The 18,015-nt window shown below is 33.6% G+C and overlaps 1 protein-coding gene across 1 annotated transcript in view; it reads left to right on the top strand.

Moving 5' to 3' along the window:
• Nucleotides 1-284: 284 nt before the first annotated feature.
• The window catches only part of LOC118195683 (semaphorin-2A-like), a 625,034-nt gene continuing 607,303 nt past the window's right edge, over nt 285-18,015 (top strand). Inside the window, exon 1 of the mRNA XM_085825552.1 lies at nt 285-511. Within this exon, the coding sequence (XP_085681678.1) occupies nt 403-511 (109 nt within the window). The 5' untranslated portion in view covers nt 285-402. The remainder of the gene's footprint in view (nt 512-18,015) is intronic.

The following is an 18,015-nucleotide window of genomic DNA, read 5'->3' as shown; positions in this document are numbered from 1 at the left end:
TTTGGACAACAGCCATCGCTATTTCTTATTTTTTGAATTTATTCTGAAGAATTTCTGTACTATTTCGCTTCTTCGCGGAATTCCAAGCCGTCACCCGTATTTCCCTACTTTGCACAATTTTTCGCGAAGTCATCGATATTTCACCGCTCTTCCAAATCGAATTTTTAGTTTTGTACTTGTAATTTCGATTTCTGTCTACAGATGGCGCCATCAGTCCCCCAAATATTATGTCTTCCACGCCATCTCGCATCCTTTCTTCGCAACTTTGTAGCCTGTGGTACATAAGGTTAGCAGCTCGTGCTCCGCGTTCAGTTAAGTAGTATAACGGTTGGTAAGTAGTGATGCTACCGTCTGCGGATAGCCGCTCGCTTCGCGGATAGCATCGCGGATAAAGGAGAAAGCATGCTTACTGTCATGCTGGCTTGGTGCTGCGTGGGGCTTGCCGCCAGTTACCGGCACCATCCCAGATATCCGTGGGCACCTGGTGAAACTAGGATTCGGCACCACAGAGGTAATGTACTGAGATCCTAATGACAACTTTAATGTTCATGTTCTATTTGTCAAGGATGGAATCGTCAATGTTTGTACCTCGCATTCATTATTAAAATGAGACAGCGAAAATAATTCCTTATAAATCAATATAGTTTGGAAATATTCTCAGTTTTCAACTGAATTACATTCTTTTCCAGACGGCTTTACTCTAATAAGCTTCGAAGTTTTATTTTCTGTTGTAAACTTTGATTCGCATGTTAAGTGATTATCTGATGGGAAAGTATGTCACGTACATCTGCGTTTGATCATAAATTTCTCGAGAGGAGTGTAATTTATAAATTCTGTTTATTTAGGAAGACACGGGTTTGAGATTATTATAGAAAGTTTCTTCGCCGTGCTTTTAATTTAAAGCGAAATATTTAATAGTATTCTTCAATTTCTTTTAATAGAAGCTTTCGCATGGTCATCTTTTGATTATGTTTTTATTTTTCCTGTCCGGCATGAGAGAGATTATTTTTGTGGGGACTGTGTTGGATCATCACTTGGTGAAGTATTTTTTTGTTTTCGTGATTATTGCAGGAATTATTATTTGAGAAGATGACTTTTCGTGCAAATAGCAAAGCGCTGGTTAAAAGAAAACATTGTGCTTTTTTGTGTTGCCCTAGGAAGATTTTTATGGTGTTTTTATGCTAAGACGAATTTTTTCAAAACGTATTAAAATGTTTTATGAGTAATTATAATAGTTAATGTATTTTATATAGATATTATACACACACCTTTGTTTAAAAAATTACAGACTGAATTCGCTTTTTTTTAGGGAGGGGGTAATCATATTCATGAAAATATATATACGAAGAAATTTCTGAAAAGATCTTTATCATGATCAGTTTTCTGTTTAGCGCTTTTCCACTGAGAGCGGTGCAGCTTTCTTAAGATTCTTTTCAGAAACTATTTTTTAGAATTTTGTTAAAAAGTTCTTTAAACGAAAAATTTTCGTAAATATTTTCATAATCCTCTACTAGTTTCTTTTTTTTTATGTGTACTTGTTTACTTTTTTTGTAGCTTTTCATAAGAATATTTTCTAATACGTGACGATATTCTTGCATTAAATTCTCAAAGCATGGTTTCATTTTTTTCCCTGGAAAGGTACTTAATAACTCTTGAAAAATCTTTCTATGCATAATATTTTTTATAGCTGAGGGAATTCTTTACACGCTCGTGTTTTACTTGTGAGTTTTGTTTTTACGATAGCTTGAAAATCCTCTTAGATATTTTTCTCATTACTGCTCAAAATTAAAAATTTCTTTTACAATTTTTTTAGCTTTTTGTAATAGAGGTACATATTAATTAAAATAAGTAAAAGTATAGCTGCTAAAAACTACTGCGTTTGAATATAATTATTTTTCTTAGTCATTACATTTAACAGGAATATTTAAAACTATACTTTTTATTCCTGCTTTCAGATTTTCTTTTCAAATTTATGTGTTAAACAAAAGAATAGTAGTTTTGAATGACAACGTTTTTTGAGATCTCAGTGATACATGTTCGTTTAATATCAATATTAAATACGACGTTAGTTTTGGCAAATTTTAACCCTTTTTACCATTTTATTGTGTGCAACTATCCACTTTTAAGCTATTTTTATGACGTGATTTAAGTGTTAATATATAATGCATTCAATTAAATATATATATTCATTTTCTGTTATAAAGTATCATAATGTCACTGATGAACGACCAAGAACCCAAACTGCAAAACACTATAGTCATTTCTGCACACCCAAATCTTATAACGGAATGGGCTTTTTACAAAGTCTTACTTATTTATTTCGTTTGTATAGTGTTTCGAACCTGCAGATTGATACTACTAAAATTTATCATTTGAGAAGTTAAACATGACTACAGAGTAGTCTCCTATTCTTTCGAATCCATTCTCGAATGAAACAAAGAAAAATGCATTTCTATACTATTTTCTGTTACTAGTATACGTAATTATTAGTTTTATGTAATTACTAAGCCATTTATTTTTTAGTTAACGATTACGTTTTCTGGTTTAATTTAATAAATTTCCGTTTCGTACCGAAAACTTATACTCTCTTCATTTCGGAAACACATGGGGATTGGAACTGATATCATTTTATTTAAAACTGTGTTAGTTAATTGGCTTATCACATATTTTTTAAATATTAATTTAAAATTTAGTTTATTTAAATATCTTAACTAAACTTCAGTTCGACGTTTAAACTTCAAAACTGATTTCAGATTAATACATTAATTTGTGCACCACTTTAAAGTATTATTATTTATAAATTAATACTATTTTACTCAAACAGAAACTAAGATATTGTTACTGATCGGTTCTGTTTGTGCTATATTTCTCTGTTTTCCTAAAAAAAAATTTATTGTATAATTTTTTAAAAGATTTATGGAATCATTAATGTTTTCAAACCTTATTACATTAAATGAAATAAAGGATCTTCTATTAATCCTATACAAGAAGAATTTGGGATTAAAAGGGAAGAATAATATCGATGGTTCTCAAAATTCTGTAAATCTGCGTATAGTTTTTAAATTTCTGGGAGCTGATTATACGCGAGTGTTCTACTTGCGAATTTTGATTTTATGCTAGCTTGAAAATCTGTAGAGGTATTAGGTTAAATGAAAAAGCCGGAGAGACGAAAAATTAGCAACCCGCCTTCGCCGGGAATCGAACCACGGACTTCTGGAATACCAGCCCACCGTGCAGAACCACTACACCACGAAGGCACGCTAGGAAGGCGGGAGAAATACTTTATATACTCTCCCTTTTAAAGGGCGACTGGTGTTTTTAGGGAACCCAAAATCCTGGGTGTGGAGAATCCTCATCCAACACCCCTTTAGTTCAGGCGCCACTGTAGGGACATTAGGTTAATTGGAAAAGCCGGAGAGATGAAAAATTAGCAACCGCCTTCGCCGGGAATCGAACTACGGACCTCTGGAATACCGGCCCAGCCTGCAGAACCACTACACCACGAAGGCGCGCTAGGAAAAAGGGAGAAATACCTTATAAATCGTCTTAGATTTTTTTTTTCTCATGACTGCTCAAAATTAAAAAAATTGTTAAAATTTCTTTTTAGCTTTTTGTAAGTGGAGGTACATATTAATTAAAATAAATAAAAGTACAATTGTTGAAAATTACTGCGCTGTTTACCCTTTTAAAAAATTCATGAAAAAGTAAACATGTGTCGCAGTAAAAATTCGAGAAAATTTGTTATTGCTGAAAATGGATAACAATGTGTTCGTAAATCGAGTAAAACCGATAAATATTTTGTATTTTTAAAAATTAAAATAGCTGGTAATCTTCACAGTATTTCACATAGCACAGTATTTCATTTTAAAATATTTATTCCTGCCAGTAATTGTGTTTGGTTATGAGTCTGTTTTATATGCAAGCCTATATGCCACTGTAGTATTCTTTAAGTGTTATAAAAATCGGAGGGATAATGATTTTCGATGTGTCATCACACGTGATTAAGGCATTTGTTCATAAACCGTGCTTAAAGAAAACTAATTATCGTAAACGTTGGAGAACACATGGAATCTCGACTAAAATATTTCATAGGTTTTTTGTGTCTTTGTGGTATTTCACAAGATTTTATTTATGTGGATAATTTTCAAAACTACACTATAGTGTAATAATTTTAAAGTATGCGTTATGTGCTGATCTCCAGTGTGTTAAAAAAGAAAAATAATACCGTTTCTGTGATTTATTGCTATGGCAATGCTTAGGTACTGGCTATCGGAGCGTCATCAAAAACCAATACATTGGCTACAACTTGCGGAGTTCGATGTACTGCAGAAAAGTTAAAAATTTGCATATTGTAATAATATACGTTTCTGAACACAAAGTTCAAGAATTGTAAATTTATATTTATTATTATTATTATCATTATTATTATAAGGGCACAGTCCCGATTTTCCTAGCTGGGACAAGCCAGCCGTGTGATAAAAAAATAGGACTGTCCAGAGAGGGGGGGGGGAAAGCATATAAGGAGGGAAAAAAAAAAAAAAAAACATATAATGTCCAAAGTCTGAGTCTCAGTGTTGAGTTTCAATTCTATCTATGTTAGTATTTATAATTTTCATTATTGTCCCTTCAAAATCTTTCAAATTTGAATAGTCCCTTTTAAAATCTTCCTTACAATCCTTTCTATATATGTCTCTCTTGCACTCCGGGTAAGCGTACATTCATCGACGAAGTGCCTGGCGTCCCCAAACTTATCACAAATTAAGCATTTATTATTATTCTGTAGGTGAAATTGATTAAAATAAACCGGGAAACACCCATGATTAGTCAGTACCTGATTTATATATTACAATTTATAATATTCATCTTCTTGTTTAACTTTATATTTTTCATTAACTCTTTTTTCTTGTTTGACGACTCCCAGCAAAAATTCCATTCTGTATAAATCCAGTTATACATTCCAGCCATAGTCCCCCCCCCTTTTTTTTTTAAATCTTGGATATCAAAATAATCGGTCTCATTCCCAAGTGCCGCTATATAACTACACTGTTAAGAAATTCTTTTACTGAAATATTAAATGATTTAAATTTGTGGTTTATGAGTGCAACCGGATCTTCCAGCGCCCAAACGGTCAAGTAGCTGAACACTGGTAATTTGGCCCGGGATTCAAATTCTAGCGAACGGCCGGTTGCATGGGCGCGTCCCTGGTTTTCCCCATGTGTAACGTATATATGAACCAATTTCCCTCAGAAAGTCCTCCACGAAGGTATCCTTCCTCTTAGGCAGATAGCCCTCGAGTGCTTTGCCATAATTAATTAAACCAAGCCAAACCAAAACAACCTATGAATGCAACTGAAATTTAGCACGCATCAGTTAGTAACCGAGTATATAAGATCGCTGAACGCTGGAACTCCTGGCTCGAATGGTGGCGAACTGGTTGTCTGCAAGGCTGTTTTTCTAGTTTTCCCTATGTATAATGTGAATACAAGCCAGTTCTCTTTACAGAGTTCTGCACGAACGCATCCTTCCGTTAGGCAGATAGCTGTGATGCGCTTTGCAAGAATCAAATACATTTTAGCAAATCTAGCGTGTGGCTTCTGCTGACATGAAGTTTGGTTACATCTTTTGTGTGCAATATTTTGTAAGTACGTTGTCAGAGGTAAACTTTTACTGCGCGTAAGCTTTCAAATAGCGTGTACTTACAGTTGTGTCCAAATTCAAAGTTAGGTTATCTGGGTACAAAACAAAAAGTTGTGTTGATATATTTGTTTATAAAATGCAACAGTTAAGCACTTTTTAACATTTTAATACTGAAAATGAAACACTTAAATAATAAAACAAGCAACGAATTTTCATCAACTTGCATAAGATTGATGAGAGTTTGCTATGACTTCAGTAAATTAAGTTTTATGAGTTCATTTGTTTGAAAGCTGGAATAAAATGCAACATTTAAATGAATGGCAGTATATCACTTTTAAGGTAAATTTCTTTAACTATAACATGCAGAAATTTTTAAATGGTTGATTGCAAGTTAAATATCTGAATATTTTTCCTTTATAGTTCTACTTCTCTTTACTTGCGCTAACTAATCATAACATTTACTTGGCGAGTTGTCTGAAAAAGGGAAGTACTGTTAAAGAAAATAGTTAACAGATATTAAAATAGTATTATAGTGCAAATAAGCATGATTTATAATTTTGGAAGTGTCAGTTAGCAGAATGTTTTTGCGCATCTAATTAGAATAATAAAAATTACCTCAGTGTTTAGGAATGCTGAATAATCATTAGCGACGACATTGCTGCATTTTCATATTGGATTATCTATTCGGAGGACAGACTAAGGTACATTTCTAAGAGACCAAGACTTGAATTAGTAATCGCCACGAAATAGACAAATTTTTCTATTATATTTTCACAACGTCCGTACCATTTGACATGGTGAATCGCTTATTTAAAATTTAACGCCTTAATTATGTAGGTACGTTTCAGAATGCTCGTATATGTATTTACTTGAAGGTGTTGGAAAATATTTATGAATGTGTTATTGCGTGCCTATGGGTTCGGAATGGACTGAATGCACACAGAACCGATGACAGCTTTATGTAATTTATTTTTCCAAAAGAAACACTTTACAGTTCTGAAATTTATGCATAAATGTTCTCAGTACGACAGCGCAATCAGTAGTTACCACTTTAAACTACTAAGAACGTTAAATGTCCCACCAGCGGCCGAGCGGTAAAGACGTTGAACACTGGTAGTTTGGTCCGAGGTTCGAATCCCGCGAATGGGCTAGCTGCATGGGCGTTTTCGTGGTTTTCCCCATGTGTAACGTGTATACGAGCCAGTTTCCCTTAGAAAGTCCTCCACGAAGGCATTCCTTTCTTTAGGCAGATAACTCTTGTGTGCTTTGCCATAATTAAATAATCCAATACAATACAATCCAAGAAAGTTAAATACAAAGCTCGCACCGAGATCTCCAGTAACTCCAGTACTCTCAATACTAATCTCAACACTGAATTGAAAAACTGCGAAATGATGTTCTTTTCGGGTTTATGTAATTTTCATCCTGCCGCCGAGAAATCTTTAGTCGATTCAATTTCTCAAAATGGAAGGCACATATGGTTTAAATTACATATAAGAGCTAGATATGGTTACAAGTACATACAGGGATCAATTATAGTTATTCAGGTACAGTACCAATCAAAGTTATAGGGACCGCGCCAAATAGTCACCAAGTTTGGCGACAAAAATTCATCGCCAGCTTGCCGACATCTCGCCAATTTAGCAAGACAGCCATTTATCTTTAATGTTCAATAGACTTACCTTTGTAATCTTATTTTTTCGGGAGAGCTTTGTCTTTTTTAAGCATTTCCTATTACATTATACAAAAGATAATACAGTTTCACATATAATATCACTAAAATTATTTACGTTTATACCAAATTCGTGACAAACATGGCTGGTGGAAGATTAAAAACCGCGAGGTGTCTTTTTCATAGCTTCATGATTATTGCGCACTGGAATAGGTGACCTTTTCTGAATATTAATACGTATTGCTTATATTTGTGTTTTTGAAATGGACTCACTTGATAATAAGATCCCTCCCCCCAAAAAAAAAACACCTATCTGTTAGTTTAGAACTATCACAGACCTTATAAGTCTTCCTTGTAATTGGTAGACCTCTAAGAAATGTTAAACGTTATTATAGAACGTTATGCTGGAAATATTAAGATTCAGGATAATGCTTAGAATAACAGAACTGGACGACGATCAAATTTATGTTCATTGCAACATGAAAAAATGCGAAATAACTGTGGAACTGTGTGTTGCAGATGAATGTTTCTTCAGAACTGTACAGAAGGCACAAAAACGGAATAGTTTTCTTTTTGGATAAGGAAGTGACAGCAGTAGAGTAATTCTATATGGATCTAAAAATTTCATGTGCTTTTTCTAACCTATTGTGAGCTTTTTTTTGGTCGTTGTTCAAAAAGTCGTGTTAGCGACTTAGCTCTAAAGAGTATTATATTAAAAAACTAAAGACTTTAAGATCTGCTAAGAAAGATTGCTTTGATCTACTTATCTTCTCTCTTATCGTTTATTGAAAAAATAAATATAAACTAAAAGAGATCCAACATTAAAAAAAGGGCTTTTTAAGACGGGGAAAAAATGCCCGGTCTGTGTGCTTAATGGCAGATTTATCGACATTGCACTCAATCTTACAGATAAATCCCTACTGTCTGGAGTAAAAAAAAAACAGTTTTCAAAGGGTAGAAGGTGCCCTAAGGAATAGTTTTTAGTTTTGAAATTTTTTATTTCTTTCTATTTGTCCATCACTCTGCCCATGTGGATAAGCGTTGGAAGGACTGTTTTATATTTTAGCTACCTTTTTCGTCCTTTTCATCTTCTTCGCAGTTCATATCTGTTTGAGTATGAGCTCGGTAAATACCATGTGTCACTGTCCGCCAGTGTCACTGATTCATCGGGTGTGCTTAGGATGTGAGGGCGTTGTTTGCGGTTGGATATCGCTTCGATTTAGTGTCTTCCAAAAACCTGCGGTGTATTTATAGCCGCAGTTACGGCGGCCATTCATTCTAGAAAAGCGTGTCTATTTTTCTCACAAATACTTGACGAAAAAACAATCGTGCGACTACTAAGAATCTGAAGAAATATAACAGTGCGCCGCAGAACTATTGTATTATTTCTATTTTGTTGAAATTAATTTTTGCCGTTACAGTATTTTTTAGTTATTGTAAAAATCTTCATTAAAATTGTCAAAATTTTTATGATAAGAAAATTACATTAATTATGGTAAAAAATTACAATTAGTTGTAACAGAAAATATTACGCTTTGAAATAATGGGGTAACGAAGGATCTAGCTGAATAAGCAGTATGGAAATCGTAAAAATTGAAGAGAAGTTAGTAAAATATGTATGTGTGTGAATTTCAGTTTTAGTCAATTCAGTAGTCAATGTAGACTTTATCAAGTGAGTGTTTATTTAGTTAGTACTGATATAACACTAACGCCCTCTAAGAGTAAAAGTAAATTATTGTAATTTCACGCGTTGTGACTTTTCTGAAAAAGTTTAGAATAGAAAGGCATATTTTCAGTATTACTCATGCTCTTACTATATAAACATAAAGAGCTGTTTATTTATTTATGTTTTCCGTTTCTTTATTTACTTTTGAAATTTATTTGTAGCTATTAGTGAAAGAATGGAGATATAAATGTGTTATTATGCTTTGATTTAATTTTTGTATATATCTCCTCTCAGAGAAAGAGGGCTGGTTAAATAGACAGCATTTATATGACATTACACAGCTTCATTTTCCATCTGTTTCCGAAGAAAATTGCTATACTAATAGTTTCTCTGAGAATACACCGAATGGCCTAATTTGAATTTAGTATGAAACATCGGTTGAATTTTATGAGATTTTAATATGACATTTATACTGACATCCTTTCAATTTCTAAAATAAATACAAAAATATTTTATATTGTTTCAATATTTTACATTAATTCAAAGGTGTTGTTAAATTTCAATATTTAGTATTAAATTTGTTTCTAATTTATTTTTGACATAATTTTAACTGAACTTCAAAAGTATGTAAAAGCTGTATCAAAATTATTGCAATTATTCTTTTTATGCAAAATTTACGTTTACGTATTAAAGTTGTGGTAAATTCACGCGTCACAGAGAGTTAAGTAGTAGTTGAAATTAACGTGATTTTAATATTTTTTCTTGTGACGAAGCACACGACATATTGTATCGCGTGCATTGCATTTAATCCCACGTTCGAGTACAGATTTGAGATCTGGAGGTTTATTGTTGTTATATTTCGTTTTCAGCACCGTCTGCAGAGGTTGAATATAAGGTCACGGAATGCTTAATACCTTGTCTTCATTACATATCATAGGGTATCAGTAAGAATGTGATCCTAATTTTTAGACAGTTTCGAGACTTTTCTAGTGTAATGTGACTGGGAGACTATTTCCATTAGAATGTCCTTCCTGATTGGTCGAAGGAAAATCAATTAAAACGTCCCAAAAGACTGTGAGTTATTCTCCCTCCTTTCCGCATGCCTTCGTTGTGTAATTGGTAGCATACACGACACGTATTCGAGAGGTCCAGGGTTCAAATCCCGGCGAGGGCATTGCACATTTTTCATGTCTCCTGATTTTAAAAAATGATGACTCTACAAGTGGCGCCTTTTAAAAGGGGAGAGTATATGTGGTATTTTCTCCCTCCTTTCTGCATGCCCTCGTTGTGCAATTGGAAGCATACTCGACGCATATTCGAGAGGTCCAGTGTTTGAGTTCTGGCGAGGGCATTGCACATTTTTCACATCTCTATTAAAAAAAAAATGATGCGTAACAAGAAAACAAAACAACCTTCCATCATTTTATCAGTGTTTCAACACCAGCTGCATAAAATTCTTAAAAATTCATAAAATTCAAAAAATATTGTTGCTGTCACAGCCAAATTAGATTTACATCCTGAACATTTTCATCTTGTCCAGAGTGTTTTCGCTCAAGACTTTTTTATTGGACCAAACACGTTATGTTATTACTATTGTTATAGCATACATTATAGTCCTTGAATCAGTTTCTTCACCCACTGCGCTGCTGAATCTGCTTCAGTGTGAACACGTCGCGTCTTCGGGTTTCATTGCACACTTTGGAGCAGCCGTGAAAACATTCCTTGAACCATTTGTGCATTGCTTTACGCAACATACACAAATTCCATACACAGGATACATTCCATTATGAACAACTTTCTCAGAAAGCTCTTTAACCCCTCCTCTTCCTCTAAAAAGGGATTAACAGCGTGTTGCTCCTGTCTTTTACAGTCATCGAGTTCCATCCGCATTTTCAAACTAAATTACGCAAGTGCAACTGGTATTTAGCTACTAGCGAAATTAATATCTGAAGCTAGGATGGTCTTGCCAAACACACATACATTGTACTAACTGCTATTTTCAAATATATCTTATATCTTATCAGTTTGTGACTTACTTAATGACCGTTTGTGACTTATGATGTTATGTGTTATGTGAATTAATGAATTTTATTTCCTCGACTATGTCATCACTATAAATAATCTCTGCGCCATGTAATCAATTTATTAAATTATTAAAAGTGTTTAATTATTATAATTTTGTAAAGCTAATAGCTTTCCTGATCTACATTTTCGTGGCTTAGAAAGTGGTAAAAGTACTGAAAAGCTGAAATAGACTTGAGTTATTTTACATATTTTGACTGCATCAAATATTATTTTAAACATTTTTTTAGTATATGTGTAATTAAAAAGTGTGTAATGTTATGCGGTTTATTGCATATTTTTTTAACTGAATGTAGTTTGCAAATTATAGAAAATTACGTATAAATTGATTAACAGAAAAGAGGATTGTGAAAGTCGTCTTCTTCAGATCATTTCTTTTAGATTTGCATTACTAAAAATTCATGCTGTGAGTTAGTTGTTAGCTTTTATAAAGGCAGCCTAGTAAGACTTATCTTGCAGGTTCAAAGATAAATCTTCCTTTACGTGCGATATCTATTAAACTGCAACAGTGGATTCCCTCCTGCGTGAAGAGTGACAGTGACAATGGTACTTCCCGCTGTGTCCCCTCTGTGCTTCCTATTACAGGAAGTGCACAGGGTAGCTTCCTTTTGTTAAGACGTCATCTGACTCATCCTTTATTATTCTGTGAGGGACAGGAGGTGCAAGAGCACACTTCTCTTTCATCTTCAGGAGAAGAACCTTGTTTTGTTTAGATTTTAAATTAGCTGGAGCTAAAAGAAGAAGGGAAAGGATCTAATTGATGTGTTCGTGCCAGTTCTTCTCTTGGGTGGTTCGCGGCATGCTATAGTGTTGACTTTGCAGGGTTTATTTTAAGCTACCACAGTTTCTTTCATAAGTTTAATTCGCATTTTCGTTTGATTTAAGAACGAAAAAGTATTTGGTCAATCACGTTATAAAAGGCGCTGAAATAGAATGTCGTTGAGAGGCAAATGTATAGCTGATCATCTTAATGTAATCCAGTATGCAAAGCTTGATTTTGCGTAACTGTATTTAGACTATTGTTAATAGTACAATTTTTACAATCTAGAATACATTACCTTGTAACGTCGTACTTTCTTTCCTATCATAAAATGTATTCAACATTGAAGACTGTTTGGTGAATTATCACCAAGTTCTTTTAAGTAATATAAAGTCAGGAGTCAAATAAAGTTAACAGTCGCACCAATTCGAGCTTGCAAAAGCCAACACATTTGGCTTAACTGAAAAGGCAATGAATAACTTAAACATTAATAAAGTTAGGTGTGACTTAACTATCGCACAAGTTGGCTCTGACTCGAAAGTTGGCGTGAACAACGTGGCAAGAATGGCTATGTGGAATATATGCAAGAATAGCTCGACGCTGCAGAAATCTAATATCTATAGAATCAAAGGTATCAACGTGGCCTTCAAGCAGCCAGAACACGCTCTTATTTCGTTTTCCCTTAAATACTAACTTCATTCATTTGAATATACCTGCTCTACTTAATTTGCATTCTGGCAAGAAAGTATGAGTTGAAAGCAAGAGCAGTAGGAAAGCTGATTGAATATAAAATAACTCTTAATTAAATTAAATAAATCTTTTGGAAGTTTGATGGAAGAAGATGTTTGAGTGTTTAGTAGTATGATTGTATTTGGTGAGAACGTTGAAGAGGGAGCGTTAAGTAATGCTGTTTTATAATTTGCACAATAGCTAGTAAATAAAATGCTGTTAATTCGAGTAAATCCGAAGTTTTGAGTATTGTTTTTATTGCACATCCGAAATAGTTGGGATTATCTTTTATTGCTTTGCTTTATTAGCTGCACATCCAGAAATAATTGTGTCTGTATTATGCTATTTGGATTTATTCGCTATAAATAATTGCTCTTAATGCTTGTTTGATTTATTTATATAATTCTAATTTTATGTAATTTTATCTTGCATGTTAAGGAATTCGTCGGTAATAACTTATTAACTAGGTATTCTACTCATTGATTGATAGGGCATAAAGTGTGAAGTTGTATTTGAAATGTCCGACAGTGCATTTTGATTTCACATTGCTAGAGATATTGTGACGCAAAAGAGGGCAATTCTTTTGAAGTATTTTTATTAGAAAATGCGGATAAAATTTATTAGAGAAGAACTAAAATGTTTCTTGTTATTTATGACCTGTGGTAAAATAAGATTTGTGAGTATTAGATATGTTTGAATATTAGAGCTGTAATGAATCTGGCTCTCAAAATATATTAATGGAAAAAAAGATACTTAAGATTTTAATAAGGAATCTGTGTTAGTTTATTGAAAATCAAATATCCGGTAAAGTTACTAATAAAAAATGGAGAAATTTTAGTTCCCTGAGGAAATCTATAAAAAAACTTAGTCTTTTATGCGTAAGGACTTTAAGTAGTCTCTTCCTTCTGTTTTAAGCAGACGGGGTTTCTTTATTTTATGATTCTTAAGCAATTACAAACCTAGGCGAACGATGGTTTTTTTGTTTTGTCTTTTTAGCTACTTGAGCAGTCCGATTTATCGATTTCCCATCCTCTTTATTAAAGACTTAAAGAAGAAAAAGTTTTGATTGAAGAAGAATAGTTTTTCGCTGTCCGAGGAAAATGAAATTAAAAGAGGCAAAAATAATGCAATACGAATAATTTTAGAAGGGATTTTTTTGTTGTCTAATTTATATAAATAAATGTATTAAAACTTTGCTTGGAACAGAATAACCGAAGGTGCTTATATGTCTTAAGGCGCAAAATATTTCAAAAATTGTAATAATATATATATATATCGATATATATATATCGGTACTGATAAGATTGAAGCATATCATATGATATAAAATTGAAATATATCGATGAAATATACAAATTATTAATATTGCCAAGCAAAGAGGTGACGACGACGACGACGACGCTGAATACTGCTGTGGTAAGGGTACAGAATAGTCAGATGTAGCTTTTACTTTACCTGGTATTATGGGATAGCAACAGGTTCATGACGTCACGCAGTGAGAAATGGTATACTCAGTATTGGGATGTATCGCATTAATTCGCCTCCAGCCGGGTGACATATATGTTGATGAGTATTCTGCCTGAAAATGACATTCCAACTGCGAAATTCACTCTATGGTACGTCGTCACGTATTAATTCACTTGTACCATGAATTCAGGGTAACGATTACCTTCGATTGACCAGGTCTTGCGTCTTCCTTGCGATTTAGCGCAACCCCAAAAGAAATATGTTGATCGACTAGTTGCTTTCAGTTGATAAAGAGCAGACGTGTACTGTTCAGTTACCAAACACGTTTGGGGACTGAAAGCCATTTTCAATCAACTTACCCAAGCCACACCTGTTACCAATGCAGGATTTACATATAAGCTACACAAGTTGTAGCTTACCCCCCTCACTTTCGTGGGGTTTGTTAAAAATTAAAATATAGTATAGATATTATATAACAGATTTATAAAGATCCCCCGTATCTCAAATAGCATAGGGCTTCATCAAGTCTAAATTCGGCCCTACCTGTTACCTGATTAAGGATGATCTCATACTACATACTGTGCTATCCTTCCTGGACATTCCCTGCTGCGTACCGTAAAGAACCTTTTTCTTTCTCGTGAAATCTCTCAAGCTCCAGATGACATTTGATTCCAGATTCTATTACTTGTATTTATGAAGGAAATTTATAGCGTCGACATCGCCTTTTCATCTTCTGCTTATAATTAAAGCAGACAGAAATGTAGAACCTGATCCAGAATTTATGGTACAGATTAATGATAATTGGCCAAATACTGTTGAGAATTAATAAACATAACTTGCTATATATCGAATAAATACGCAGTATGTCACGTGTTGAAATTAATTTTCATTTCTTATGCTAATGCAACGCTACTTAGATTTTAAAAACTCGATGTAGTGGTTGTTTATTAGGTATAGCGATGGATCAGGCAATATGCAGCTGGCGTAGGCATATTTACAGCAAGGCGTGGATGTGACGTGCCAAATATCTTTGAAATTCGGTGTCGAGAATAGAGGGATTTTTTTTTACGCCTGCGTAATCGCAAGAAGTTGAGTTATCACCACTATCGCTACGCTAACAGGGTTACTTAAATTCGTTTGTTGTATTTTCTTAAACTGTGGATGCCTTTGGATTACCTTAAGAAGAAATTTTGTTTGTTCAATTAAACTGTAAAGGAACATCGGAGGGCTTTCTGCTTTAGGGAAGAAATGCCTTTGTGGAGGGCGTTTTAAGATAAACTTACTGACATTTGTTTACTCTTGATGAATGTCACGAAACAACAATACAGTTTATTCGCAGAGATTTGAATTTGTGCCGAATGACCAGTGTTCAACGGTCTTATCCACTAGGCTGTTGGTAGGTGGGAATTTTACTTAACAGCCATTGGAAAACTTAAGACTATTACATATAAGATAATACTAATGTGGTATATTATGCTAAACAGCTGGAAGCATGCATCCCTGTATGAACATATGGATGACCGCTACTTCAGTAGATTAGACTGGTGGATAATATCTGTATAATATGTTATGCGTACAAATATTACGTATAAACGTAGGAGTTTCCAAATTTTTCTGTAGCTGCTTTGCTTTGTTTCCATATTTACTAGAAACATATTTTGGATTCAATTCTGTGTGATTCGCCTTGTATAATAATATTGATACTTAAATTTTTATTCCGAATGAAATAGAAAAATTACCGATACTTACATTTTTATTACGAATGAAATTTAAAAAAAAAAAAAAAAAAAAAAAAAAAATCGAAAAATACTCGTTTTTGATTTATGTTAGCAATTAAAAATCTATTCATTCAAGTTATTTTATTTTAGCGTATGAGTTAACTTATTCACATGGTGTTTGCTGTGTGTCACAATTACAAATGTGGATTAAGATTAAAAATAAATAAATATAAGGCGAATGAATATAATAATAATCTGGATAAAGATTAGAAATGTGAATTTGGTTTTGTATGTGTGCAAAAACAAGTTCACATTTTATGTTTAAGCTCAGGTAACAACGGAAGTAGATTACCCTTTGAATTGTTCATTTTGTCAAATGAAGTACAAAATACCAAATATTCAGCAGTGTTTTGTTATGTGATATTAATATAAAACTATTACGCATTTGAAACCTAGATTACACAAGTGAAGATTAAAAAATATATTACATGTAAATAAATATGCAGAAATATCTATTATTGCATTAATTATTTTCTATAATTATTCACCATAATGTGGACGTTATAATTTTTACGAAAACGTTTAGAAAATATCTTTTATTTCTCTTTATTTTTCAAAAATGAAAGTCGACTTTCCTATACCAGTTTTTCTAAATCTTCTCAAGTTGAGAAAAATGTTTAAGCCTTAATCTTTAAGCCGGAGAAAACTGTCTTGTACATTAGACGGATCTTTGTAAAATGTATTAAAAAAAAGCTTTTCTAGCCGGATAACAAATGGAACCACTCCACCTTACTTCAATCCCGCCTGTATTTTTTCTCCTTTCTCCTTTCACTAGAAAGCTGCGCAGTAATTATTACCGGCGTCTCTGCTGCTTTGTCTTTTCTTCTCTCTTTACTTCCATAGTTAGCTGAAAAAAAGCGAAAGATCAGCTGACTAACGACCTGGTTACGCCTTTCCTTCTCCCCCTCCCGAGGGCTATTCAGTTCTACTTTTTAAACATCTTTAAAAAGTAGAACATTTAAAAAAAATCACTCCATTAGAGATCATACACACAAAGGAACCATCTCATAAGGGTTATTGTGTTTCAGAAGTTTTCTTATATTTCTTGCATAAGTAGAGTAAATCGAAACTCAGATAAACTTGTTAACTATGCGATAAATCTCATAAGCTTTTTCATCTGGAACATTACAGAAGCAGTCAGAAGATGAAAAGATCAAGTTCTGTAAATCGTTATGTAGTCTGCAGGACACAGGAGACGAAGTGATTTATATATGCGATTTTATATGGGCTGCGATAGAGAGAAATTGATTAGTAGTATATTGCATTTTAATACACCTGTGTTCAAAGGTTTCGCGGAAAAATCATGTCATGTTCGTGAAAACTGTACTTTTGAAGTGCCTATCAGAAAGCGGCTGTCTATGAAAGAACTGTGTAAAGAAACAGCATTCGGGGAAAATGTAGTTCCTGTTGAAATACAAACAGAGTTAAAGCATTTTATCTCTCCTTTCTGTATGCCTTCGTGCTGTAACAGTAGCACACTCGGCGCGTAGTCAAAAGGTCCAGGTTCGAGTACCGACGAGGGCATTGCACATTTTTCACATCTGCTGTTTAAAATAACCTAATGTCTCTACAGCATCTTTCGACTGTTCCCCGTGAAATCGCATTTTGAGCAAAGAATGTTGAGCAAAGAAACTTAATCATAAGCATGTCCCTGTCTTGCTTTATTATGCCAGACTTCTCATCCTGTGACTATGAAGTCGTGGCTGTGTATCCTGGCTTTCTTATTGACATGAGTTTATTCGAGGTCAACGTTTGCAGACATTTCGGGTTATTCAGAATGATGTTCTATAGCAGGTTTATTATACATACCAAAAGAGACCTTTTTTTAATATTTCCAGAAATGTCAGACTCTTTGGAAGTGGCTTGTTTTCTCCGAGGATTATTACTTCGAAAATAATTAGCTAGTATAGTAAGTTTTACTCGTCAACGGAACTGCCCTAAAAAGCATTTTCTGCAAACCTTTTGAACATGGATGTATTTATCTGATAAAAGGACTGCCGATTCAAAATATATATACAAAAAATATATTAGCGCTGATAAGTCTCGCAGTGGTGACTGTTACAGAAACTTTGCGTAGTCAGTCAACAGTTATCCGTAAAAGAAGGTAGTCGCAGAAGTGATAGAAAATTCGTCGGGATCACGTCATATTGCAATAAGCCTAGTCCAAAAGATTTCAGTATAATAATTCAAAAGATGTTATTAGATTTTTTTTTTTTTTGAGAAT

The sequence above is a fragment of the Stegodyphus dumicola genome, chromosome 10 (assembly GCF_044657685.1).
Source record: "Stegodyphus dumicola isolate Sdum_Otavi_A_Nest chromosome 10, ASM4465768v1".
In the NCBI taxonomy this organism is placed as follows: Eukaryota; Metazoa; Arthropoda; class Arachnida; order Araneae; family Eresidae; genus Stegodyphus; species Stegodyphus dumicola.
This window is presented reverse-complemented; position numbering and strand designations above follow the sequence as displayed.